Source organism: Passer domesticus, chromosome 3 (genome assembly GCF_036417665.1).
Source record: "Passer domesticus isolate bPasDom1 chromosome 3, bPasDom1.hap1, whole genome shotgun sequence".
Classification (NCBI taxonomy): Eukaryota; Metazoa; Chordata; class Aves; order Passeriformes; family Passeridae; genus Passer; species Passer domesticus.
This window is the reverse complement of record NC_087476.1, coordinates 67,080,657-67,107,096: the sequence shown is the minus strand read 5'-3', so window position 1 is coordinate 67,107,096 and position 26,440 is coordinate 67,080,657. Positions and strand designations below refer to the sequence as shown.

General features: G+C 42.3%; 1 protein-coding gene and 3 long non-coding RNA genes across 17 annotated transcripts in view; 1 reads left to right on the top strand and 3 right to left on the bottom strand.

Annotated features, from left to right (window-relative positions):
* Positions 1 to 2,038: 2,038 nt before the first annotated feature.
* Positions 2,039 to 6,473, bottom strand: LOC135296833 (uncharacterized). The gene is made up of 3 exons (XR_010358846.1): positions 6,394 to 6,473; positions 6,119 to 6,158; positions 2,039 to 4,862 (listed from the first exon to the last, which is right to left on the bottom strand). It is a non-coding gene; the product is annotated as an uncharacterized LOC135296833 (long non-coding RNA).
* An 11,646-nt stretch (positions 6,474 to 18,119) lies between these two features.
* Positions 18,120 to 20,552, bottom strand: LOC135296827 (uncharacterized). Of its 3 annotated transcripts, XR_010358838.1 has the most exons (4): positions 19,448 to 20,552; positions 19,283 to 19,345; positions 18,678 to 18,824; positions 18,120 to 18,463 (listed from the first exon to the last, which is right to left on the bottom strand). It is a non-coding gene; the product is annotated as an uncharacterized LOC135296827 (long non-coding RNA). The 3 variants fall into 3 exon arrangements; XR_010358837.1 differs by having other exon boundaries at positions 18,120 to 18,466; positions 19,283 to 20,552; XR_010358836.1 differs by having other exon boundaries at positions 18,122 to 18,463; positions 19,283 to 20,552.
* On the top strand, positions 18,349 to 19,540 carry LOC135296832 (uncharacterized). The gene is made up of 3 exons (XR_010358845.1): positions 18,349 to 18,484; positions 18,639 to 18,870; positions 19,522 to 19,540. It is a non-coding gene; the product is annotated as an uncharacterized LOC135296832 (long non-coding RNA).
* A 969-nt stretch (positions 20,553 to 21,521) lies between the features above and the next one.
* Positions 21,522 to 26,440, bottom strand: part of SASH1 (SAM and SH3 domain containing 1) — a 143,490-nt gene continuing 138,571 nt past the window's right edge. For all 12 annotated transcript variants that reach the window (XM_064413663.1, XM_064413664.1, XM_064413665.1 and 9 more), the window contains one exon: positions 21,522 to 25,743. In XM_064413663.1, the coding sequence (XP_064269733.1) occupies positions 25,483 to 25,743 (261 nt within the window). In that variant the 3' untranslated portion in view covers positions 21,522 to 25,482. The remainder of the gene's footprint in view (positions 25,744 to 26,440) is intronic.

The window sequence follows — 26,440 nt, the reverse complement described above, 5'->3', positions numbered from 1 at the left end:
TATTTCTGAATAGAAAAAAAATTACCAAAAATATGTTCATAAGTTATTATTTTTTGTATATTTGTGATGAGCTCAACCATTTTTTCAAGGCCATCTAGAAAAATATTCTAGAGTTGGGAGATGGAAATGGGTTCATTTATCCCAAAATGAAAGGTGATTTATTTTTGAAGTTTTATTATTATTTAGTCAGTGCTCTCATGTGAATCAGCTGGTCCATGGATTTTAATAGAGTTTGTGCCTGTCAAAATAACTCCTTAACCCACTGGTCTCCTTCAGCTGGGCTGGGCATCTGCATCCCAAATTATTGTGGCATGAATGGAAGACAGGAAGTGAACTTTGCCTGTGAAAACAGCAGCAAGACCCCACCAAACCAAACCCCACATACTTTGGTTGTCACATCAAAAGTCCAGGCAGATGACACATCAATAGTCTAGGCACATGAATGTCTAGGCGGATGACTGCAAGCATAATATCTTGTCAGTGGTTCAGAAATACCAATGTGGAATGCTAGGTAGATATTTAGGGTTTACATGAAAAAAAAAAACATTGGTAGAAGAGACGACCGGATGGGAGATTCAGGAGAGAGTGCAGAAGGGAAAAGTTTCCACTTGAAACTTTTGAGGCCAGCAATCCCTCCTCTTTGACTGCCAGAGGCTCCTAAGACTTAATCCCACAGCAGTCACAGTGGTTTTCTCCAGAGGGCATCCAGAGCCTGAAGGAGTTGCAGGCAGGACTTCTGAACTAGCTCAATTTTCCTCTTCAACTCTGAGATTTCAGTATCAACATTTACATCTGTATTACTGTTTTTGAAATTTCTAAGACATTCTGTCCTTCTGGAAATGTAAGAGTTAGGAAAAAAAAAAAAGGAAAAAGCCTGAGTGGAAAACACTAGTTTCAATTATGCAAAACTGGCAGTAATCTCTCCTGAATGGGTGTGGGGGTCAGCAGCTCACTTTTACTGTTGCACTCTGAAAATAGCACTTTTCAGCACTGAGACAGTGGGAAATGACATCTACTGAGTGACTGGGGAAAATGTGGTGCTTCCATATTTTTCTGATGCCTCCTACCCAGTTCTGCAGTTCCTTGGCTAATGAGGGTTGACATTATCACTTCCAAAAATGCTGGCAATCTCCACCTGGTGAAGACAGTTTTTCACTGTGTGACTTTGACCATCTGGATACAGCATCCTTATTTTCCTTATTTACTTTCCTTTTTTTTTTTTTTTTTGGAAATACCTCCTTTCACACATTCCCAGGAAACTGGGTTTTACTCTGCTGCTTGATTCAAGCTGACAAAATGATCTGTTGTCTTCTTCCAACTGGTTAAGCTTTTTCCTTCAAAATCTTTTGGCTTGGGGACAGATCATTCATCCCAGATTTTACTGCGTCTCTCCTTAATCATCTATAACCTGCCTTTGAAATAAGTTTCCAACAGTTTCTCTGCAGGCTGCCTCCTTCCTATATAGAAGGTTTGATAAAAATGAATGGAAAAGTGTTTTTTTTTGTTATCTAAGAAGTAACATTCTCTCTGAAGAGAATGCACTGCCCTACATTTTATAATGCCAAAAGTAATTGCAAATGAATTTAGCACCAGCACTTGAGCCTTGAAACCCCAACTTTATCACTAAAAGCACCACAAGGAACATTATTTCTCTTGGCAATGGATGTTTCAGTGTGCACTGCGAGCTTCAGTGATGAAGGAAATGTATACCAAGAAGCAATGAGGCATACATGGGAGGTGGAGCTTAGACAAGATGATTAGGTCATTCAATGAAAATTATCCAAACTTAAATGCCAAACTATGTAGGAATGTATGTGTACAGTATCCATATAGTATACATGCATTCTATATTGGACTCTGCTACCTCCGTTCTAATGAAAAAATAGCTAGCTACAAAAATGTGCTAGACTCCTATATCACCATTTTATTTGCATGTTATTGGCTATTAACTGTTCTTTCAATCCTTTTTTTTTTTCACAGTCCATCTCAAGTTTTAAATAGGGAAAGGAGAAACACTCAGACAAAATAAAACAGATAATTAAACAGAGATCTAAACATAAAAAGCCCAAGAGGTAGTGCTCACAGAAACTCTATTTGTCATTTCCCCTCATAGATTTTCCTGCATTAGTTGCTTAAAGTTAGCATGATGCTAGACTAGATATCCTGAACCCTTACCTGTTTTTTCAATGAGGGAAAATAAATCCAACAATCAAGTTTTGTGTTGGTTTTGCTGAATGCCTCCTGAATCTGGCTTTACTCCTGTGCCATGTACAAAACTCTGCAACCTCTGTGGTATGCAGCATGATTTGATAGAAAAGAAACATACTCTGCATATTTCTCCAGACCACATTTAATAAACAATATATCAGAGAAGGTTCATGCAGGACCTTCTCTCAGGAGATCCTAATGTGTTTTTGGAGTCTGTCTCTGCACCTCTTCTTTCACACTTATTAATGTAAGGGGAAGGGAGGAGTGGCCACTAGCTAATGTTCTATTTTGTGGGATTCCTTAGGGAACTCTTGTAGCATTTACAATGTAGAACAGGAGTCAAGAAAGATGTTTGCAAGTGTCCATCTTGACCTATCTGAAAATATAATGTCTGGCATTTCAGTCTTCCCATGTAGCCTCAGGAGCTTGGGGACACCACATGACACAGGTCACAGATGAAATCTTGCTTAGTGTGCTGCACTATGTGGTCTCTTGGATTTGTCGTTAACTTGTGAACAAGGTTCCTAAAACTCTTATATCCAGCACACAACTAGACGCATTACAGAAAATGGGTCATGACAACACCATTTAGTATATATGTATGTTAAGCTATATATTAAAAAATTCATAAAATCCCAAAGAGCTTGAGTCTGGTATCAAGAAGAAAAGTTAGTATGATCATAACAGACAGTTCAGTACTTCTAGAAGAAGTTGTAGCAGACAACACCCTTATGATGGAATTCCTGTGGGTTTGCGTATTTAAATTACGGGTGGGATCATTCCCTTCAACTGCCCCACTGCCCAGCATTGGAGAGGCTCTAGGCAGGAGTCCTGGGCTAAAACATTACCAGACAGCAGAAACTTGGGAGCATGACACAGAGACAGCCCAGCAGCTCAGGTCAGAACCCAGCCAGGAGCTCCTACACCCAGTGCTCTGTCACTGGACACCTTTGCTGTGCTCTGCTTAGCTGTCCAGCTCTGCAGAGCATGGTGTGACTCTCTGGAGCCTGTCTCAAGGTAGGATGCGGAGTGCTGCAGCAGGAGAGCTCTGCGGGGATGTCACAGCAACCTGAGCAGCTCTGCACCTCAGCCACAGAGCCAGGCTAAGCACCAGTGTGCACACTTGTATGGTCCTCACTCACACTTCAGCATCACCCATACCCCAAACAAGACTCCTGCATTCCTGCTGTGCACTGTGTTCCGTGTTTTTCATCACACCGGTCTTTCCTGGGATAGGGTAAAGGTAGCTGTGTTCAGAAATCACAGACATAGCACACGTACGTGATGGTGCATAAACATGGCCTCTCAAATCTTCTGTCAGGCCCTGGTAGAAGGAGAGGGCCATGAATTGCACTAGAAAAGACCCAGTTATTCACACGGAGACCCACCAGCTCCTAGACATTACCATAGTCTGTCTCCCTGATATTAGGCCCTTTTTTACTAATGTGTCCACCTAAAAAAAGGAGAACAGACATCAACCTCAAAACACTGCCAAGCATGAGTCCTGTGGTAAGATTCAACAAACTCCAAGCCAAGATATGCATGTTTTATAACTTAATACTAGAAGAATGTTGCATGCCTTCTGTAGTCCAATGAAAGCAGGTTTTTCCCCACAATACAGAAGATTAATAAATTACTCTTCCATGGAGTAACTCAACAAAAGCTGTTGTTTGTTGACTTACTGTAGGTGTGTCTCAAATCCTCAGTGATTGATACAGAAAACTCACTATGTCTGTTCTGCATTTCATAAAAAGAGGTCCTTCAAATGTCCTTAGGTCCATTAAATATGATGATAAGCAACAAATGTGTGACCTTGTGGGTTGCCATCAGAAGACTGCTCTTTTGTGAGGTGGGAAAGAAACCTTTGCTACTTTTGTTTTTTTTTTTTTTTACCAGACTGGATTCTAAATATGTCTGTTAGAGTTGAAAGCAAGGGGAGAAGAGAGCATCTTTACTCAAGTACCATTCTTTACTCAACATGCTTATTTAGGAGAGGGACTTGGGGGGGTGGGGGGAAGTAATGACACCTGCTTTCTATTTTTAAAGAACTCTCTTCTTAAAACTTATGGTAAGTATGTTCTCAACACTCAAGCTGTTGAGCATATCCCAAGAAGGCTGGCAGGCAGGATGGGGGTGTGTGGTGCTACATGAAGGGGTGTCAGTGGAGCAGCTGAGGTGTTGTCTAGCCAGGTGGTTGGCAGCACAAGCAAGGACTGCCTGTTAGTGGGGAGAGCATCTGTGAGTGCTGGCAGAAGTTGAAACTGGTTGCAGCTCCATCCCCAAAAACCTGTACCCATCTCCAGACAGCATTCTGGCTCTACCAGCCTGGTCCTTTGATATCCTAGACTGGATCTTGACAAGCAGCATGTTCTGGTTTTAATCAGACCTTGAATTATGTTTTTGTGAAATGGTAAATGCAGATGGCATTGGATGAGTGGATTTGCTGGAGAGCTTTGGAGATACAGTCAGTGCTGCAGAAGGGAACAGAGTGAGTGTGCAGTGCTGATACCTCTGTGTGGGGGAGAAAGCTCCAGTTGTCTCCCTTTTCTTCTCCTTACATTCCAGCCTCTTGTTTCAGCAGATGTTGGACTGTATGGGCAGTGCAAACAGCATGTTTTATATACTAGTCCCACAGCTGTCCGCCAAAAGTCAAGCTGTTGCAGGGCATGAAGAGTGGAATTAAGGTTAAGCTTCTTTAGTCCCTCTGCTCTCACTGGATTTCTGCAGCTGCCAGCTACCTGGCAGTTATTACCCTGCAACAGCACTACATATAGGAGAAGTAATTCCCACAGGTAATCCATCATCATCTGTTTACAAGAGCTGTCACTTCAAGAAATGATGCTCTGGTAAATCTTCCTAAAGTAAGGGATGGTAGAAATTACAGCCACCAATAGCTCGGGTCAGGCTGAAGTCAATGGTCTTGTGTTCCCTAGAGCTATGACAGTAATAAAACAAACTAACAAGGAGTGTAGTCTTCATCCATCTTGTGACATTCATTTCCCCCCCTCTTTTGAAAAAGCCTTCCTCTAATTTCCACAGCACACAGGGCCAGCACCAGCTGGTAGGAACTCAACCTCTTCTCTTTGTGCCACTGGTGAGGTTAAATGGGAAGCTGGTCCCACACACCTCACAGCCACACACTTTATCCTTAATTAGAAGGCATTGGCTTTTCCTTAGTGCTGTGAAATAACCTACTTATATCCTCTTGCCTTCTACTACAACTTCCAAAATGAATTTTGTTGTTGTAAACATAACCCTGTTACTGATATTTAAGTGATTTTGAAACAATATACAGATATCTGTATTCCTAGGACCTATGAGAAAGGTTCAGATGCCTCTTAACTCTAAGTAAAACTAAAATAACTCCTTCCTGTTTCAGCATTGTGCAAAACACGTGCTTACAGAACCAGAGACCATCTTAAACTTTTACATACTAAAGATATAGCGGTTGATAAATTATATCTTCCTTCCTAAAAGGTAGGGGTTGTTTAGTTTTCATAGCTTAAAGACGACAATGCATTTAGTAGTCACCTAGTAATTCTTTACTGTGGTTTTGGCACTTAAAACAATTTGAGATGACTTTGATGGTCTATATGAGGCAGATATAGCTCCCTTCAACAAAAGACTTCACCCATTTAAAAGCATAATTGCACTGGCATTGATTTAATAAATTAAGCAGCTGCCAAATTTTTTCCTCTCTGAAGTGGACTGCTTGAAAATAGTGGGGCAGTTATTCAGCAAAATAGGTTCTTATTCGCCTGCTAAGTGAGAGCACAGATCAAAATAGTTCAGAATAGAACAATTATCAAGGTTTGCAATGCAAGGAAAATTACTTTCTGTGGCAAAGCACTGAAGCCTATTATTAATTTTAGGCAAAGTCACACATCCATAGATGACAGAGAAAAATTACCATGTTCCTGAAGGGACAAAGCAGATCTGGAAGGTAAAACCTTGTAGGAGAGACCATAGACAAGAAAAAGAAGTTATTCAAAGAATAACAAAAAAGAAATACAACACATTGAAAAGGAAAACAGACTAAGAGACTTCCACCAATGCTTGGGCAAACAGAAAGAGTTAAACTATAACAAAAGTTTATAACTAAAGCTAAAAAACCTTAAAAACCGCTCACCCTCCCCAAAGTACAGACCCCACTGTACAGTACCTTAACATCAGCACAGAGCTTACCTCAGCAAAACCAGTTCAGCAATCTCCAATCTCCCTGCTTGCCTCTGACCAAACCCCCAAACTCCCTACAAAGAAGAGCTAATTAGCAATTATCACACAAACCATCTCCGCCCTTTTTTTTTTTCCTTTTTTTTTTCATTTTTAATTGAGCCCAGCCCAGCTACAGGTGCTGCTGTGCTTGTGTTCTCAGCTTGGCTCCTGGAACCTGCTTCAGCTTTTGTTCTTGCTGCTCCATGCTCCCCTCTGCACCCAGCATGGCTTGGTATTCCCCATGTATATTTTAGTGTCTCCCAGCCTCTCCTGCAGCAGGGCCCAAGCATTTCCTGCAGATAGGCCTGGTGGTTGGTGGCATTAGGGTCAGGCTGGTGGCACTGTGGATAGCACAACCTCCTTATGGCTGTGGCCACAGGCTCAGCTCCTTCATTGGGAGTGTCCTTGCCTTTCCCTGGTGCACTAGAAAGCTGTAAGAGATCTGCCTTCTGAGATGACTTCCCATTATAAGGTCATGAAACCACATTTTAAAAAAGTAAATAGTGTCACATAAATAACCTACTCATGGAGATGTTTCTTCCCTTCAGCAGGACTTTGTGGTTCATGTAATGTAACTGCACTGTCTCTGCTGAGAGGCACATTGGAGAGAAAGCCAGAGGTGCTGTGAGAGAGGTGGCCCAGCTTGTTAAAGGGAGAATAGTGACCTTTTCCATTAACTACCTGATGAGCATGTACCACCACTCACCTCTGCTCTTGGGGTATTTAGCACAACCTCACGTGAATTCCAGAATGTTTCAGCTGACCAGCAGATTGAATGCATTCAGCTCATGTCTAAAAAAAGCTGTTTTATAGTACTGCTAGCCCTGCAGACCCTCTCAGGGTTGTGAAAGACAGGCTGTGTTCCTCCTGGCACCGACTGCCTCATCCATAATCCTGTCCCACTGAGATGCCTCACACGCACTGTGACGTACAGCCAAAGCCTGTGAGAGATCATTTGTGAGTCAGGTGCAGTTTAAGCACCAGCAGCTAGAAAAAACATTTTTTTTTAAGTGAGCAGCTCTGAGGTTTGAGTGACTTAGAACCAATAAATATGGATTTTTTTTTTTTTTTTACAGAGTAACATTTCAGAGTGGAGCTGGAGTTGGAGCTCTTAACCTCAGAAGCTGGGACAGAGCCATACCATATATTTTTATGTGGCAGTACAGGAAGAAAGGTTATCATGTTTTAGTTAGCTAAAAGAAGTCTGAAAAGTTACCTTTCTGCTAAAACCTAACCTCAGCACCTTCCCCTCCCCTAAGACTGTGAAGAAATTTCACACTATAAAAAAGTGAATTTTGAAAACACAGCTGCTTGCCCTGACTCCCTGGTTGGAGTAAAATGAGTGAAAACAAATCTAGAGGAATTTAAATGTTATCTTTCTTCCTTTAAAAAATTCAACTGGATAGTCTGCCAGAGTAACTGACCTCCAGAACCAGGGTCTGCATGTGACAGTCTGTCCCTCTCACTCCCTGCGTGACTGCAGGCATCATGTTCACAGCCATCTCCTCTGGTTCACTTAGTGATGCTGCTCTGGGAACTGCACATCTCCAACAGCAAATCCACAAATGTCTTTTATCTGAGCACACATGTTTTCCTCCCTGGCTATTTACAGAATCCCTAGAAGTGTCAATCAGGAAGTTTCAAACAGTAAAGTGTCTCCAGCTAGGAGCAGCCTTAACCCAAGGGGTAACTAATCCTACTTCGGAAGCATCAGCCTACAAGCTCATTGTTGAAGTAAGAACAAATATCCCACTAGCACATTTAGATCATCATTGTCATCCTCAAAACTCAGCGGTGTGGGATCTTTTAAAAATAATAAATTGTCAGAATTTACCAAGATATTGTGAGAAAAAGATATTCAAACAGAGATCTGATTCTTGTAGTCACCTGTTTTGGGCTATCAGATTTAGGGGTTTTCTGGTGGTCTTTCAAAATCCATAGGGTATGGAGTTGCATAATCTCAGGTATAATTTAATAAATTTAATCTATTTTATACCTATTACTATATGACTTATGTGTTAGTATCACAGTTCTATAGATCATTTGGTGTGAATTTCTTCTAGTTTTGCCTTAATTTTGAACCTGCCATGTGGCAGTAACCCACTTGATGAGAGGAGTAAATCTTCCCAAATTAAAGCAAGTTGTGTTACCGCTCCTCATGTACAAATTCTTGTGTCAGCTTAGCTCTGACAAGTGCTCTCTTGGAAGTTGAGGAGCACAGGACTCCAGGATGAGTGTGCTGGTTCAGACAGCAATGAATGAGAAATCACTGCTACGCAGCTAAGTTTGTCTGGCATCTGTCTTGACATTGGCAGTTTGAGCAATAATTTCCTCCCCAGATGCTGTGCAGAATGAGAGAGTTTGGCTTAAGAGGTTAAAAAAATAATGGTCTGGCAGTAAACAGCTTTTTAGAAGTACTTTTTGGAGACTTACTTAAAATTGTGCAATGCCTTGTCTACAGTGTTAGGAATCACAGCAAATAACATATTAGATACACAATATGTATCTTTGAAAGATCTACCTGAAAGAGACTGCTACCTGCTGGACTTTCAAAGTTTTCTCCCAGGATACAACTTTTTCATCTTCTTTCCTTATATCCTGCTTAAATCAGTGGATAACATGAATTGAAAACTCACAAACTTTGGGAAAACTTGAATCTGGCTCTAAATGTCAGGGTTTGGTTCTGTTCTGCAGATCTGTGAATTTATTTGCCTATAAAGAAATCTCACAGCCAATAAACAAAATAAAGAAATGTTTAATGATCCTCAGAATAATAAACATTAGCCAGCTCCATTTCCTTCTTTCCCATCAAATTCAATCACTATGCTAAAACTGGTTTCTTTAAAGTCAGTCAGTAAGAGGCAAATTTTCCCCTCGTGAAGACGAACCATTACTCAGCCTGTGCATTCTGATATTTAGCCTAACACTTGGCCCTGGCCGCCCTGAGTTTCACAGGCAGCAGCGGGGAATGAAGCATTCTTCAGCTCCTCGAGGGGTCTGGACCACTGGAAAGGTCAAGCAAACAAAGTTAAAATAACCATGAGGCTTGCGGGCCAGCCAGCACTCTGGGTCCAAGATCAGCGGTGCTGCTGGTGGTGACTAATGCAATTAAATCAGCTCTGGGTCCTGTGCTGCGGGAAGGATCTTATAGCGGGAGTGCTGCTGCCAGATGGATTGCTCAAGCTTGGAAACCTCCCTTGTGCGCACACACAATCGCAACAGGCGCTTTCCCTGGAAAAACGTGGCACTGGCGGAGGGATTTTTAGCCTCTTCCATGTAGGAAACAACAGCAGGGAGCAGAGTCCAGTGTGCATGAGTCTGTGGGGGGTGAGTGTGGGCTTTTTGGGCTGCAAAGAGTTGTTTATTTGTTGGGGATGGTGGCAAAGCAGAGCCTGGAGGAAGGTGTACCAGGAGGACTTGCTGGAGAAGGACTTGCTGTGGGCTGGCTGCCAGTGCTGAGGATGCTCCACCAGGCACCCTCCTCCAAGCTGTGGCAGCCCCCAGCCTCTCCCAGAGAGGATCTAGATGTCTGGCCATGTCTGCTGTGGTTGTTTCTCAATTGTTTCTACCCCAAAAGATTATTAATTGGAATAACAGTGAGAAAGCAGATATCTGGAATTTGTCTGGACTAAATGGCATGGATAGTTTCTCTGTTTCCCACTTTGTGAGGCATTAGTGGAAAGTTGGAAGGAAAGGGTGGGAGGTTAAGGACAGCATCTGAGCCCCATTATGTCACTCACTGTGCAGGTGATTAATTCACCAAAGTCTCCCTGTGGTGAGGTAACCCTTACACTTCTGCTTCCTTTCCTTCTCATCAGGTACTCCTGGCTTTGCCACAAGCTTCATTATCACATGCAAGAAGAAAAGCAGCATCTGTTTATGGCCATATATTAACATTAAGCACCATAAATTGTGTATGAAAGTGGAGTGTCAGCAAGGAGAGATCATTCTTCAGCTGCTGCTGTTGGCAACTGTTGAAGTTTGAGATGTCCTGCAGGGTAACACAGTAGTGAGCTGCTCAGTTTTTAGTGGAAAAGCCTTTTCCTGTTCAATTTTAATTCTTACAGGGTTCTGGACAATTAAACTGGGGTTTGAGGTACTACAGATTGCTCTTAGGTAAAAGTGACCTCATACTTGACCACTGTGGCTAAATCCATGTTGTTACCATTGATCCTAATTATGGAAAAAATGAGATACAAGGAAGGAAGCACAAGCTGCAACTTCCAGTAAGTCTCCCAAATTCATTAACATCAGAACAGTTGTGTTAGGTCAGACTAAGGGTTTATTCATCCAGTATCTTTCCTTCAGATGCATCTTAACTATGTTTGTGGAATGAATAGGAAACCTTTTCCCCTGTACATTCTTCCAGCTCTGTGGTTTAAGCATGTCCTGATGCAAAGCCTGCACTCACACCATAATCTTTTTAGCAGCCATAAACAAGGCTAATTCCACAATCTCCTCAATTTATTAATTCTTGTGGCCTCTGAAGCAGTCTGCTGTAAACACCACCACAGTATAACTACACAGTCATGAACCATTATTTTCTTTGTTGATTTAATATCAGTTGTTCACTGCTTTGTGAAGAACCTGAGCAAACTGTTCTCCCTTCTTATTTTCCCTCACCACCATCACTTCACTACTCTTCATGCCATTCTGCATCAGTCTCTCCATTCAGTCCTCAGGGCTGTTTAGCCTCTCTTTGTAGCAAAGCTGCACTGCACTGACCATCCCTGCCCTCGTCCTGTGCTGTGTCCAATTCTGATACAATGATTTCTGGGACAGCAGTGACCTTACTGACATTCAGTAAGTAAGATATAGATAAGCATGCAAACTCCACAGGCTTTTAAGTTAGGAAGGAAGTTGCTCAATTAAATATTATTAACTCAGACAACTGAAAGAACAATGTCCTCACTGCTTTGCTGGGACCCATATTTGCTTGACAGCAAGCCCAGAAATGTCCTTTTGGGCTCTTCCAATTGTGCCAAGTCCTAGATTTGCCCTAGCACAGATCAAGGTTTGCACAAAGCCCATTTCCTTCCAAGAAAGGTAGCCCTCCAAAGGCATGAGGAAGGCAGTGGCATCCTGCATGGTAGTGCTATGTGTGAGGAAGAAAAGGGACAGATATCAGGGGTAGGAACTTCGTGGGGTTAATTTTTAATACAGTTGAGGCTAAAATAGAGTTAATACTTTAGAGGGAAAGTACTGAGTGCAGGGTTAATGACAGTAGTCATAGTAGCCAAAAAGAAAGTGGGTAGGGTCATTGGAGCCCCTGGAAGATTTAGAGAAGGATAGCTACAGGGAACCACTATTTGTGCATAAAGAAGGCTGAATATTTTAGGTGGGAAAAGTCTGTCTGTCCTCAAGAAGGCAAAGGATGCAGAGAATAAACAGACGTACAAATAAATCTACAAACCCATGCTTGGTAACTATATCAACATATATGCTAGGCTTCATTATGACACCAGTGCCAGCAAAAGGTTTGTTTATCATTTTTATGGATCAGGACAGGAGAAATAAGTGCCTTATAAGTTCAGGGCAGCCCATGGAAGGATATAGAAGAATATCAGTATGTTTTCTTGCTGTAAAGACAAAGTAACAAAACTTAAAGGAATAGCATGTAGGCTTGGCTGCAATCTCTGAATAAGGCAATGAAAAGGATTTGCAAAAAGTAGTTCACAGCCTTATTGTCTGGGTGCTTCTGTAAGACATTTCAGCTTCTGCAAGGCACAGCTGGCTATCCAGGTGAATTGCTTTCCCATCTTTACCACAGAGGGAGGTATGCGCTGACTCAGGATGAGGCAAGGACAACATAAACTCTCATTTTCAGACAAATATAAAGTAGCCTCTGCAGCAAGACACAAAATCAAGACAGTGATAATTTGCTGTTAAGCTCAGATTCTAGATCTGAGGACAGGGAAGTGCTCTAGTAGACATGGGACTTTCCTCAGTTTTGCACCTTCCTATCAAACCTGGTGGCTAAAGGGACTCTGACTGAGCTGCCACCAGTGCCAGCCCTGGCCTGCACACCTGGGCTGGAGGGAAACACTCAGGTGGCACAGGTGGTGGCACAGTGGGCATACATGGCTGGCTAATGTGTTCCTGGTTCTTGTAGGAGCCACAAGAAGAAATAAAAGGGCTTGGCACAGAGCTATGTGAAATGTTATTGAATGGCAGGACAGTGAACTGCAGATCTTTTTTTTCCTTTGTTTTTTTGATGCCACTCAGAAATTTTATTGGAAAAAAGAAATACACTATTATTTATGACATTTCTGTCTCTTCCATGCTGTCTCTCAATGCTGCTTGGAAACCTCCCCAGCTCCCCACCCTGTTTGGCTTTTTGTCTCTGATTTCAAGAAATACAGTCTCATCAAAATGGAAAATATCCAAACTGCTGCACAAAAAATTGAGCCAATAGACTGGTCACCTGACTTGGAGCTTGGAGGATAACTGCACTAATAGGAAACTGATTTGGTTTTATTTTTTCCTTTCAGTCATACATTGCTCAACACTGAGATTACCCCTGTCTTAAGGGTTCCAGCAAAAGTCAGATGGTGTTGCCCATTTTCTTCAGAGAGGTGCAGCACAAAAGTATGAGATGCAGAGATTAAAACATGCTTTGTTTTCAAGGAAAGGAGATTAGGAGAAATGTACTTACTTCTTAAAGAGAAATCTCCAAAGTAATGGGATAAACGCCATTCTAATATGTATTAGCGTCCAGTTCTGGGAGACTGGACTTCCCTGGTTAAGATACAGACTGATCTGTTTCTTCCTGAAAGAAGAAGATTCAACCATTTCAAGAAAAAAAAAATAGGGAAAATTATATAATAGCAACAATAACAATAATCCCTCAGCTGTACTTATTCCTCTTCTGCCACTGAGCACTTGCTACCTCATTGCTTTATGATCACAGCTATTGGCAAAGCCTCGGCCTCATCCTTTCTGTTTGCTTACTTGCTAAAATGTAACAGTTAAACAATGAGAAGATTTAGTTTATTTTGCACTGAAAATGGTCCAGCTCAAAGCAAGTCTTAATGCTGGCTGCAGCCACTGTGCACCATATGAATCTGTTCAACAGATTTGCCATAACGCTGCAGGATCTGGATGGGATGTTCCCCAAAATGTGTTTATCCCACTGCACCAGCTGAGCCTCAGCAGCAATGAGTTGTCTTGAGTGAAACACGTGGGGCTGTGGTGTTCAACAGAGAGGAGCAGACTGGAACAAGGGCCTCAACACATGATCTAATGACAAGGCAAGCAAGGAGAGGCAATGAGGAGAAAAGGGGGAATGAAAACACAGGATCATCAAAGGACAAGCATAAGGAAAGATGGGCAGGAGGCAGGCATGTAGGTATGCAGAAGGACTCAGAAGAGCTGTGGTGGCTGGAGCTCATTCCTCTTGAAATACAGTCGACTTTTCAGTAATCTTCATCTGATACTTTTTAAACAAAGTATCTGGGTCTTTTTCCTATTTTCTGTTACAAGCATGCCTCAAACTAGCCTCAACTGACACAGCCATGAAACCATTCTTTCTCTTACAGTACTTACATGCCTCATTTGATATCTGCCCCAAGCTTCCTCAGTAATGTAGTCCACAGTCCTACAGATTTATTTTTCCGCCCTTCTTTTAAATCTGCCACCTGGACAGGATCAAGTTCTGCAATGAATAGGAGGAGCATCCTATAGGAAGAACATTCAGCTCACCAAGGCAGTTGTAGGGCACTAGGTAGGGTGAGTTGAGGCTGTACCACAAACCCTAGTCTTTAAAAAAAGTAAATGGAAGGCAGCAAGAGATTACTGTATATTAATAGGCTTAAATACACAGATTCATTTCACATTAAAAAGATAGAGGAGAAAGCTTTAAATGTTTCACTTTAATTTGCCTTTGGCATAAATTCTGCCAGCAGTTTTATCTCCCAGTAGTAATACAATTTAGCTGTCCAATAACCATTCTTACAACTGTAAGAACACAAAGGCCCACACAAATACAGTCGATCAGAACTAAGAAAACTTTAATCTTTAGCAACATTTTTACTTGCTGCTTATCCAGTAATTCCAGCTTTAAACAGACTATATATGCTCATTTTGAAGAAACCTTTTAAAAAACTTTTTAAGTGCCTCATTCTAAAAGTAATATTTATGCAGTCAAACTTTGAAGATAGCGAAGACCAGAACTGCTTGCCATAACAGAGAAATAACTTTATAGGCCATCACAGACTTGTATTAATTGTACAGAAGCAGGGAAAGTTAAAGCCAAAAAAGCAGACAACATAGTTCTCTCACTGTGAAATAGCTGTTTATGGATTTTATTTCTTTACTCTCCAGCAGATGGCAATCCAGCACTTGGCCAATAAAACAGTCATGTGGAGGCCCTTCTCTGTATACAAGTCTGTGGGGGCTTCAGTTATATATTCTAAGTCCAACTTTGGACTGAAAACTTTATCCAAGTGAATAATTCAAGTAGTGTTTCATTATATTGCCGGTCAGTGTGAGACAACACATGTGAGATAGAACAAATAAGACTTGAGAAATGAATGTGGAAATGACCTTTCAGAGCAGGGCAAGATTTTAATGTCTTGAATGGCTGCTTGTTGTTTTAGTTACGTCTCATACATGGACTTTTTAGAAGATTTGGGAGGTTAAATTGTAAATTTTGGTATCTTCTCATTTAGCACTTTACTTGCTCTTGGAGTATTTCCTGTGCTTAAGAAAGGATTACACAGAACTCCATGAATTCTCTCCCTTCCGACTGCCCCTCTGTCCAGAAGGTAGCCGTGTGTCACAAGAGTGTCTGCGCCTTGCCTGCCCATTCACATTGCTTCAGGGACACTTCTGGGGTTGTCACTGGAACATCAAACACACAGACAATGTCAGATTTGGCACAGACCCTGCCTCAGCTGCCAGCCTGCCTACTGACCTGTCCCACATGCCCAGGTCACCAGAGCATTCTCTGGGGTTGGGGTGGGTGCAAGTGGTGGTATTTCCCTTGAGAGCAGGGAGCTAGGGGAGGTATGGATTTAGGGGCACCAGAAGGGAGATCTGGGGAGCTGGCACCACCTGTGGATTGCATAGCACAGGGATGCCTGAAGTGCTCCTCATCATCAGTGGCTGTGTGTCAGCTCAGGGCTGCACAAGCAGGGAGACCCATATTCCAGTGAGGTTACCTGGAGAGAGGTAGGACACACCCTTCTGTGGAAAACAGTGACAAAGTGAAGGGAAGGCAACAGAGATTCGAGTGTATTTTACTAATTTTTCTGAGTCCTCATAGTCTTTCTTCATCACTTCATTTATGCATTTGTTCTGAAGCTTTGTGATTTCTAAAAGCATGGATTGATAGGGGCAAAAATGGTCCTTTGTCAAATATTTGATCCTTGTGTAACAGAGATAAAAGCAACAGCCCTGCAGAACAGTTTACATTTTCAGAACCTTGTATCAGCCATCAATTACTATTTGCACTCCACCTTGAATCAAGCTGGAGCTTGAAGGAAATGGCAGGTTTCCATGGGATGGAGATAATGGCAGCAAGTGGCAGAGTTCCTGTACAAATGGGGCTCAGAGAGGCTTCCACTGTTTTTTTGCTAATTGGCTCGCAATAAATGTGGGGCTGCTTATTTGGTCTGCTGTCATCATTTGGATTTTGTTTGGTTGGTTTTTAAAAAGGCCTTGGGTTTTAGACATAATTAATGCAAAGGTGGTGCCAAACCTTGTAGTAGCTGCTTCCTTTATAGTTTAAGCCAGTGAGCAGAAATGATAGGTCTGGGAAAATTAGCAATCTGTTTTATGTTCCCACTGCTGTGTGTGAGGGAGGATGAATTGGATGTTGCAATTCAGAGTTAGACACAGCCTGCTGAGAACAGCACAGAAACACAGATCAGTGGCCCATGGCGAGAGCCTGATGTCTCACCTTGTCCAGTGGTAATTGTCCTGAGCCAAGAGATGCCTCTTCTGGGGGAGAACAGCATGTACCTCCCACAAGTGGAAGTGAAGGAAAACTTTCTTGTCCTTAAATTCTTCATATATTTTTAAGGAGTTTTTCCTTCAATAAATATGCTTAAACTACCTTAGTAAATGCATAATAAGGCAAAGCACAACCTCACCTAATTCACACAAAGATACGCCTGAGAATGCCAGAGCTCTGTGTTCCCAGAAGGCAAGAAATGCTGCTCTTGCTTTTAAGACATTCATTGGCTTTCCCCTAATTTCTTCATCCAGCCCTTCCTTGTTTCCCTCCTGTCTCTCCCAGTAAGCCTCCCTACTACCTCAGCTGTTCCATGAGCTGGCTGATCCCTTTTCCTTCTTCCTGTGCCCTTCATGCAGCCAGAGCAAACACATGCCAGGAATACTACAGAGATGGATTTTCCCTTTGGCTGCTTGGAGGGACTGCCGTGCTTGGGTGGTTCAGGCACACCTTGGGAGGGCATGAAGGAAGAAGAGAGGCACAGCCTGTAAATGTTATTCCCGCAGCACATGCAGGATTAAACAGAGGTAAAGAAACCTTTGGGGCTGATATTGGAAACAGCTGAAAACAAGTAAGAGAAATCAAATGTCTCCTACTCTGGCACTGTTAAAATCTTGCACAAGCTTCAGGGCGCAATCTGACAGATCTTTGCAGTTCTGTCTAAGTAGGATTTATCTAGATTTACTTCACTTACATCAAGAAGACAACATTTGTATGATTTCACTGCTAGCCACCAAAGCTTCCTGCTTTCCTGGGCTTTTCACTGCTTGTGCTTCAGGGCTCAATGCTCCCAGTAAAAGCAGTATTTCTCAGAATTTAAGAGTGCATCTGGTATGGATGCTCTCAATTACCTGATTGAATTGAGTTTCTCTTCTCCACACAGCATCTTGACTTCACAGAACTTTACAAAAGTTCTCAGCCAAGTAGATACACATGGAAAAAGGAGCAGAAATAGTCACCGGCATAGAAGGTCTCCAGCTCACTGGTTTGTTTTCCTGCCTCCCTTTCTGTGTTATACCTGGGATCTTTGTGAGGCCCTGAGGAGGTATTCACCATATCAATGTCATGTTAACTGTGTTTTCCCCAGGCCACTTATTCCTCTTGGGCTGCTTGCACAAGGCATCACGAGCCATTTTGCTTGGGGATGCACTTAAGTGAGCACCAGAAAATGACCAGAACTTGAAAAACCTTGGCTTTGGTCTTCTTACAGGCCAAACACAACATGACAGGGGAAGGCAGTAGGATGCAAGGAGTGAGGCTGAATCTTGGTCTGCTGTGTATGCAGACAAGCATAGAGAAATTTATTTATGTGTTCCTGAGCTTGAAACAACTCTGAAGCTTTGCCTGCAAGGTTAAACACTGTGTTGCTGACACCTGTCATCTCCAGGGGAGACATATCTACACATGCACAGGCACTGCATGGAAGCTTAGGCAATTGCTTGTGATATGAATTTCCATGAATCCTCAGAGACTCAGGTAGAAGCCTCCCATGTTCTTAAAGCAAAACACAACTGACAAAACTGCTAAAACAGACACAAAAGAAAAAAGAAAGCAAACAAGTTTTTTAATGCCTTCCAGAAGTTTCCTATGGGCCAAAAAGCAAATTTTTGACTCATGCTCACATGTGTGTTAGAAAGCAGCCTGAAACCTTTCCTTACTTTGTCATCAGGCTGAGGGGAAAAAAAAAATCTGAGAAGGCAGCAATTGGTCCCAAGGCATGCTCTAAATAAAAAAAAAAAAAGTCTTTCAAAAGGAAGTGGTTTAATGAATTGAGAGAGCCTCTCATCTCTCATTTCATTAGATGACTTTATTAAGCACATAAGCACCTTTTTTGTGTAATTGAATTGATCTAAGCCATTCTTCTGTTCTCCAGAAACTGCACTGCTCCAAATCCAAAACACCTTCTATGCTTCTATGATGCTCATGCTTTGATGTTCATAAGGAAGTGCAGGCTGTGCTGCTCTGCAACAGCGGCAGATCTGATCGCAGTGGGAGGCACGAGGAGGGCAGTCCTGCTTCTCACTATCAGCAAATGTGAGCTGTTCGCTCATGCAGCAGCTCCTCTGGATGGCAGGCAATTCAGTGCTGCTAAAAGAAAACAAAAAGGTATGTAGTGCTTGCCTGCAGTCTCAGTGTGCTCAGAAGTGTCACTCACCTTGGTTTCAGATAGCCAGTGCCAGCTATAAAATTGCTCACACCTCAGGGTATAGTTGGCAGTCGGCAGGATTGCAAATTCTTTTTTTTTTTTTTGGCTTTGTAGGATTGCTAGGACCTGAACATATTTGCAAATTGAACTAACCTGAGCTCTCACTACCAAGCTCGTTCCAGTGGGGACTCAGAACATCAGAGTGGAAGACAGACTACTGTCACACTGCTAGTGATGTACAGGAACAGCTCACCGCAGGGCTGAGGTGTCATTGCATGGGTTCTTTAATCAACACTGAACCTGCCAGAGACAATCCAGTTCCATTCTTTGAGGCAGAGAAATGGTGGTAGGTTTTTTTGTTTGGCTAAATGCAAATGAAGCCATGTAAATTAGAACTTTAAAAGCGAGTGCTAGTATTAGGTACCAGTTAAGTCATGCTTCATTAAAACATAAAAAAGAAAATAAAAAATTGTAACTTCCATTTTTAGTACCCAGAGAGTGCATATTAATTACCATAGGAGCCAGTGGAGCCAAAGAGCAGAAAAAAAGAAGTAGATTGGTAGTCTAATTCACAGGGGTGTCCCCTTAAGACAGGATTTGTGGACATAAACAGCAGCCTTGTTCTCACAAACTTGCAAATCTGTGTATGCAATTTGTGGCTACATGAAAAAATGCAACTTATGGGAATTTCAGAATAGCATATGCATGGTCGCATAAGGAATGTAGAACTTGTCAGGGATGCAAAAGGCTCTGCCTACCTGGAATGGATCCACCCTGGGAGAGCCAAGTCCAGAACCTCCAAGGCTATGAAGGATTCATATCTGAGATGGTGAACTTAATTAAATTCAAGAACAACAAGGCTGCTTGGAAACAGCCTCGAAAATGAAAATTGAATTACAAATGAAATTGTAGTCCCAACTTACCTTTATCTCCTACTCAAACCCATCTAGTCTTGGAAGCAGCTAATCCCACCAGGCATCTTTCTGTTTGACCACAGGCACCTGTTTTTTTCCATGGACTTCAACTGCAGCAGGCCAAGAAACAATATTTGTTTGAAATAAGACCTATGGCTTTGTTCTCATCTGACTCTTTTTGGAAGAGTACTAATTCAATAAATGTCCTGAGAAGTTTTTAAAGAGGACTTGGGGTCTTTTTGGTGTAGAACATTAGTAAAGATTCTTCTGCTTGGAGAGAGGCCCAAGCTCACTGGAAATGACAGAATCTCAGCAATATCAGAGCTCTGGGACTTGAACAGAACCTCCAAGCACACTCCTGCAGGCACAAGCTCAGCATAGACTACTCGCGTTGCAGAATTGAAGGAAACAAATAATGATGTCCATTCATGCTGTGAAAGACTGCAGTGCCTGCAAAAGAGCAAGGCTAAGAACGAGTAAGAATCATTGAATCACAGAATACGCTGAGCTGGAAGGGACCCACAAGGACCACGGAGTCAAACTCCCATCCCTGCACAGAGCCATCCCCAAGAGCCACACCATTTGTTCTGTACTGCTTCCTGAATGCTAAAGGATCATCCTTTAGGGACTCCTGAGCTAGCTCTGGTGGTACACGCAACATTACATTCACGGCTTTTAAGTCTCAGGGGCTCACACATGAACCCTCTGCTCAGGCATAAAGTTTCTTTTTCTAAGTATTAGCAGCAAGAATTTTCAGCACACTTCTCCCACATCTCGTTTTCTGGTGCAAACACATGTGGAAAGAGAACTTTGAGAATAAGGATAGATATGTATGTCGGGGGGTGGTGGTGTTTGGTTTTGGCAGCAGCGACTGTGGTTAGCACACATTTGGATCAAACACAGCAGCAAAACGCTGACAGCAATAGATGGAGGCCTTGTGTTTCAGCTGCTCCCAACGCAATCCTGGACCACAGCAATCTTGGAAGGGAAGCGATACTCCTTCCAGCTGCAGCAATGGCAAGCGCCCTGGCTTTTCACGTTGCGCAGCGTTTGTTTTGTTGTGATTTGTGTTTTGTTACTTGAGAGACCCCCGCGCACGGCGGCCCCGGCGCCCTCTGCCGCCGCAGCGCGCTCAGGGCCGCGCAGGCCCTCAGCCCTCAGGGCCGCCCGCCACGTCCCGCGGGGAGCGCTGCCCGGGGCAGGCGGGGATTCAGCTGCCTGGATCCAGCCCAAGAGATTCTTTTGTTTTCCGCTTTGTGTCGTTTCCTGAGTGCAGCTTCCGGTTAACGACCACTCGTGCAGACACAGCCCCCCCCGTGCCTTGGGGCTGAACCCACCAAGGATTAACTTCAAGCTGTTGCCATGAGGAGCTGGCAGCACGCTGCTAGGCAGCTGAGCACACCCATTAATTACACAGCAAATTTCACCAGACCAACAAATGCATAAAGTCAGCAACAAGTTACTCAAGTGAGCTGGAAGGAAATGCCAAGAGTCATGTCCCAAGGCTCCTCTGCCCCAAACCCTGGGCAACTTATTCCAGACTGCAGACATTATTACCTGATTGCTCAGGAGTTACAGCGCCTCACTAGCCAACAAAGCAGAGCTGCATTCGCAAACCAGGTCTGAAATCCCTTCTTGCAGGCAAGAGCTGGAACTACAACTCCACAGCATTGTACTCATGGGCCCTTCCTCTGGGTTCACCAATTATTCACTATTCCACTGCAAAGTGGTAAAGCTCCCAAGGGGAGACCTCGGAGGCCTCTCACACACATCTCACCGAGCCCAGCAGCTGGACATTCACAGGATATAACAGACAAAGTTTGGACTGTGCTGATTCACATAATATAATTTAACAGCTGCTTCTAGTACTGAATTATCAGGGCTTTTAATATTTTAAATTTTTTAAACCTTTTCCTCCTGCTATAAATGTGCTGAGAGTAGTTACAAGGAGAGGCACTAGAGGTTTGGTAAGCTACAGGGTGAGGGCCAAAGAAATAAGCAAAAAAATTACATCACTGGACATCACTAATGTAAGCAAAAAATAGAGGATCTGTTAGCAAAATTAAAAAACAACAACAACAAAAGAGAGAGCATGGAAATTTATTTACTTTTTATCTATGAACAGTATGACATATAATTATAGACAAGTTTTGATACACAGGAAAACCCTTTTGTCAACCATTTTTTTTGCTAAATGAAACAGCACAATAATCTTTACACATTCATATTTTGTTTTTGTTTTTTTTTTTTTCTTTACAATACACAGCTTTCTTGGGTTGAAGCAAACTGCAGGACATATTGAGTACTGGTATATTACAGCTACTTACATCATTTAAGAACAGCAAATGGAGAAAAATAAGTTATTTAAATATTGATTTCATATACAGAAAGTGCAACTTTGTTAGTTGTTACATAACTTGCTTGACAGTTTTGTTTCCCCAAAGGGTGTCAATTAATGCTAAAAGTATCTTGGACTGAAAGTATTATTTATTCTAAAAATAATACAGTACAACTGCACAGCTGTGACTTGGTGAATCGACCACTATTGCTGCTCTTAGACATGATGGCCTGTTTGAATAATGCAATGTTTAATGCTTCTGATCATGCTCCCAGTCTGCATCCACAGCCAGGCTCATAGAAGAGCACAGGGAATTGCCACCTGGGGAGCAACAGCAGGTTATTGATCAAAGCATATGATTATGATGGCATTTGGTAGCATTTTGGGCTTGCTGCTTCTATTGTTAAATAGCTGTTTGAGTTACTAAGATACAATGGATAGATACTTAACGTGGTGAGCCTGAGCAGAGCAGATAAAGATTCCAGCAGAAGGTTTCTTCTGTGCTTTCCAAGAGTTAATGAGTGAACTTTTGCTTAGAGCACTGAAGGTTGCAAGAAGATGCAAGAGGTTATGGCTCTTGCAATGTGCCGCCTCACCTGCCTGGGGAATGCCACAGGTCACTGAAACCACAGCAGGGAAGCTCAAATACTGAGAAGCTTAAGGCTTTTTTAAAAATTAGAATATAAACTAAAATTGTGATTCAAGTAAGACTACAAAGCACAGTCTATAAAAGAAAACAAATATTAAAACTCATAAATCTCAAACTGCTCACTCCAGTCCTGATGGGTGTGATTTGGTTTCCCTGGGTCACATAATCACTTAAAAAGAATAGTTTACAAAGAGAGTTTGGCAAACAGGTTCAGCTTATTCCCATAATTCTCCTTCTGTTATTAGGAGACAGGGAAGTGATTAATATGGGAGAGCTTTATTATATGACTTGTCTTCCCTGCAACACAAGGAAATTTGTTTCCTTTTTTATTGCTATAGTCAGCTTGGACTTTTCCCTCGCTTCTATATAACTGCTTGTCCATTTACTTCTACTCTGTTCTGGTCCCTGCTAGCAATCCCAGGAAGTCTCAATACTCTTTCCATCTCCTGCTTACTGATAGTCACCATGTAAGCCTCAGAGAGAAACAGGAGAAAAATAGTAATTATTAAAAACCCACTTAATGTTTTTTCTTTTATTTTTTAGAATCATAGAATATACTGAGCTACAAAAGGGGACCCATCAAGTCCAACTCCTGGTGCCACACAGCACCATCCCCAAGAGTCACACCATGTACCTGAGAGCGTTGTCCAAACATCTTTTGAACTCAGACTGGCTTGGAATAGCGACCACTTCCCTGGGGAGCCTGTTCCAGTGCCCAACCACCCTCTGGATGAAGAACCTTTTCCTGATAGCCAACCTAAACCTCCCCTGACTCAGCTTCAGGCCGTTCCCTTGGGTCCTGTCCTTGATCACCAGAGTGAAGAGATCAGTACCTGCCCCTCTGCTTCCTCTCCTGAGGATGTGCAATGAGGTCTCCCCTCCGCTTCCTCCAGGCTGAACAGACTCAGCTGCTCCTCACAAAGCTTCCCCTCCAGACTCTTCACCATCCTCATGGCCCTCCTTTGGATGTTTCCCAATAGCTTAATGTAATTTTTATATTCTGGTGCCCAAAACTGCACACAGGATTTGAGGCAAGGCTGCACAGATTTTCATTTTCAGCTGTACAACACATGTGTGCTGTATCTCTCCTCATTCTGTCATATCAGAACATGCTGCTTATCAGACACCAAGGAGAATATTAAAGAGCTTTGCTTGAGAACAATTTCAAGTTGCTTCAGTGACTTAGTTGCCTTCATATGATGGTGTGCAGTAGACACTGGTGAAATATGAAATGTGGGAAGCTATCAATTCTAGCAGAAGGCAAATTAGTTATCATCTGTAGTAAAATGCATATTCATCCACTTAAAACATGGCCATGAAAGGGCCAGATATAGTAAGGAATCATGGAGTAACCACAGTGTTTCATTCATCAATCTGACAGCATTTTATCAGAAGTCATTAGCTCAGTATGAGACTGGAGTAACTGGGGCACCAAACAGTGAAGTGCTTTGTCTGGTTTTATACAGTAAATTGATGTCAGAACTGATACTGGAACCAGCCGCACATCCTGGCCTGTGCCCAGGTTTGTATTCTATCTCCCTTTACCTGCCAGACTAAGCTTGCCCTGTCTTGCACAGGGCATTTGCCCTACAAGAAGCTGAAGGACACACCACATTTACACCCCAAAGAAAAAGCTGGTTATGTGCTATTCATGATAATTTGTATTTGGTATATAAAACGTGTACCCAATATAGAAAAATAAAATCTGTCATTAGTCACATATGCAACTGGAACGTTTCACATGGAGTTAGGCAGAAAAATATCATTGCATCATGAAAAATGGTTCATTACATTAGCCAGAACAATGCTCTTTTCCAGTGAGAGGCAATATTAATGCAGTGGTGTGTTCTAAAAATCACAGTGTTATTCATAAGACTATCTGGGAATTTTCATGTCCATGCAATGGAATTACTGAATCTAATGATTTCTGTGGGACACAATTTGCTTTTTCAATACAAGTGAATTTTCATTTGCAGAAACCCACTGTTTGGAATCAATATGGTCAGGATACCAAGTCAAAGCTGCAGCATAATGATTGACAATATAACACAGTACACAGAGTATGATTAAAATGAAAAGCAGTTACATATATACAAGGCAGTATATCTTGGAACAGTTTAGTAACAACAGTAAATGCAAACTGTAGTGAACAAGGAGTTAACCTGACAACCGAAACCTAGCATATCCCTGCATTTGTAAAAGCACCTCTACAACACAGGAGATGTTATGATGAGGCATTTTATAGAAGCTACTTCAGCTGGAAATCACCCTAAATGCAACTTAAGTGTGACAGGTTGAAACAAGGCTTGCGAAATGTGAAAACAGGTAAAGTGAACACTAGGTAACTGCTTAAAAGCTTATTTTAAGGCAAATAAAAAGCTGATTGCTAGAAAGCAGTTATAAAAATGACCTCAGCTCTGTACAAATAAAAAGAAGCTTTCTGACTCTCTGTGGGTTAGTTGCATTGAAGTGACAGAGATGGACCACAATGGAAACTAATTTCAGTCCATCAACTTCAGCCTAGCTAAAGGCTTTGTAGCAAATGGGACCTACACCAAGCAACAGCAAAGATGACTGGGGAGGGCTTTGTGTTTAGCTCTAGACTGCTGTAACAAACAAAAGACATTTGCCAAACAGCTTCTACTGGAATTTGCACCTTGATTTGTACCTGGTCTTTAGGACTGATTTCAGGTACCTGGAACCTAGATGTACAAAAGACCTGTTACTGGTATCACTATCACAAACTCGAGGAAAATGTGCAAGGGTCCCTTAATTCTGTGAAGCTGTCTGATTCTCAGGCCAACCCTGTGCAGTTTATGAAACAGGAATACTTTAGATGGGAGTGAGGGGGGAGGGAAGTACCACATCTGTGTTACCTGGTGGTTGCCTCTCTTCTCCTTCAGTGGTCAAATACTTTCATATCCTTTGAAGAAGATATCTGCCTGTCCTGGGGAGCCACTTCCTTGATCCCTTTAGCTATGTGAAGTGATTAGAGTGGTACTGGTGCAGGAAGAAGCAGTGGATTCTCGACCAGGCAATGTCACACTATGGAGCATGTTAAATTGCCTCTGGATCAAGAGGTTTGAAGAGTCTTGCTGCTGCCAGGAGCTTGCTTATGTGCCTTTCCTCTGTGATGCCAGCTTTTTGAAGGCAAGTTTGTGACAGAGAAGGCACTTTGCTTAGTGTGTTGAATCCTGCTTCTGTGAGCAGGCTGGAATACATAGGCAGACCAATGGAAATCAGCCAGTCAGACACAGAGGTGATGAGTCCGGGGGATACAGGTTTACGGCAAATTTCTGTGAGTCCTCCACTTGGAATCTGTGGAGTAAAAGAAAAGAACAGAGAACCCTTAATGTTAAACACATCTGCTTGTTTTACAACAAGTCTTTTTTTTTGTTTGTTTTCTCTCCCAAATGGGTACAATTTCATAGCAGATGTTCTAACTTCTGTCATGTCACATTTGTCAGTATGAGAGTGGTGGGGCTGAAAGGCTCAGATCCCTTGGCCAACAATTTTGGCAATATAGTGGGCAGTATCCAGCTGTTTGGCTGACTTTCATGTACCATTCTGAATTAGTCTGAGATCAGTAAAGAGTACCCAGTAGTAAGACTTTTCAGAGTGATCCATTTAATTTCTCAGAAAGGCAAGAGAACACCAATTTTGCCTATTCCCTCCTCAGACAGACCAAGTTCTCTCAGAAGAAGCCATTAAAGTTTTTGATGGTTTCTCCCTTCTGCTTTAGCTAAGGAGAAGTAGACACTAGTATAGTTTAAGAAATTAAAAAGGAGTGTAAAACCTTTGAAATTTTAATACAGAAACATTTAATACCTGCCATCCTTAGTGAGCAAGTCTCTGTTACCACTGCTTGCAGTCTGCTTAGACTTTTAACATCATTATTTGGTCAAGAGAGGGCTATCCACTCTCCTTTTAACTACTGACTGTCCTTTGGGATTGGGGGAGGTACCTCCTGCCCCTGCAGTATCTCTACCTATCTTGTACCTGCTGGATGAACATA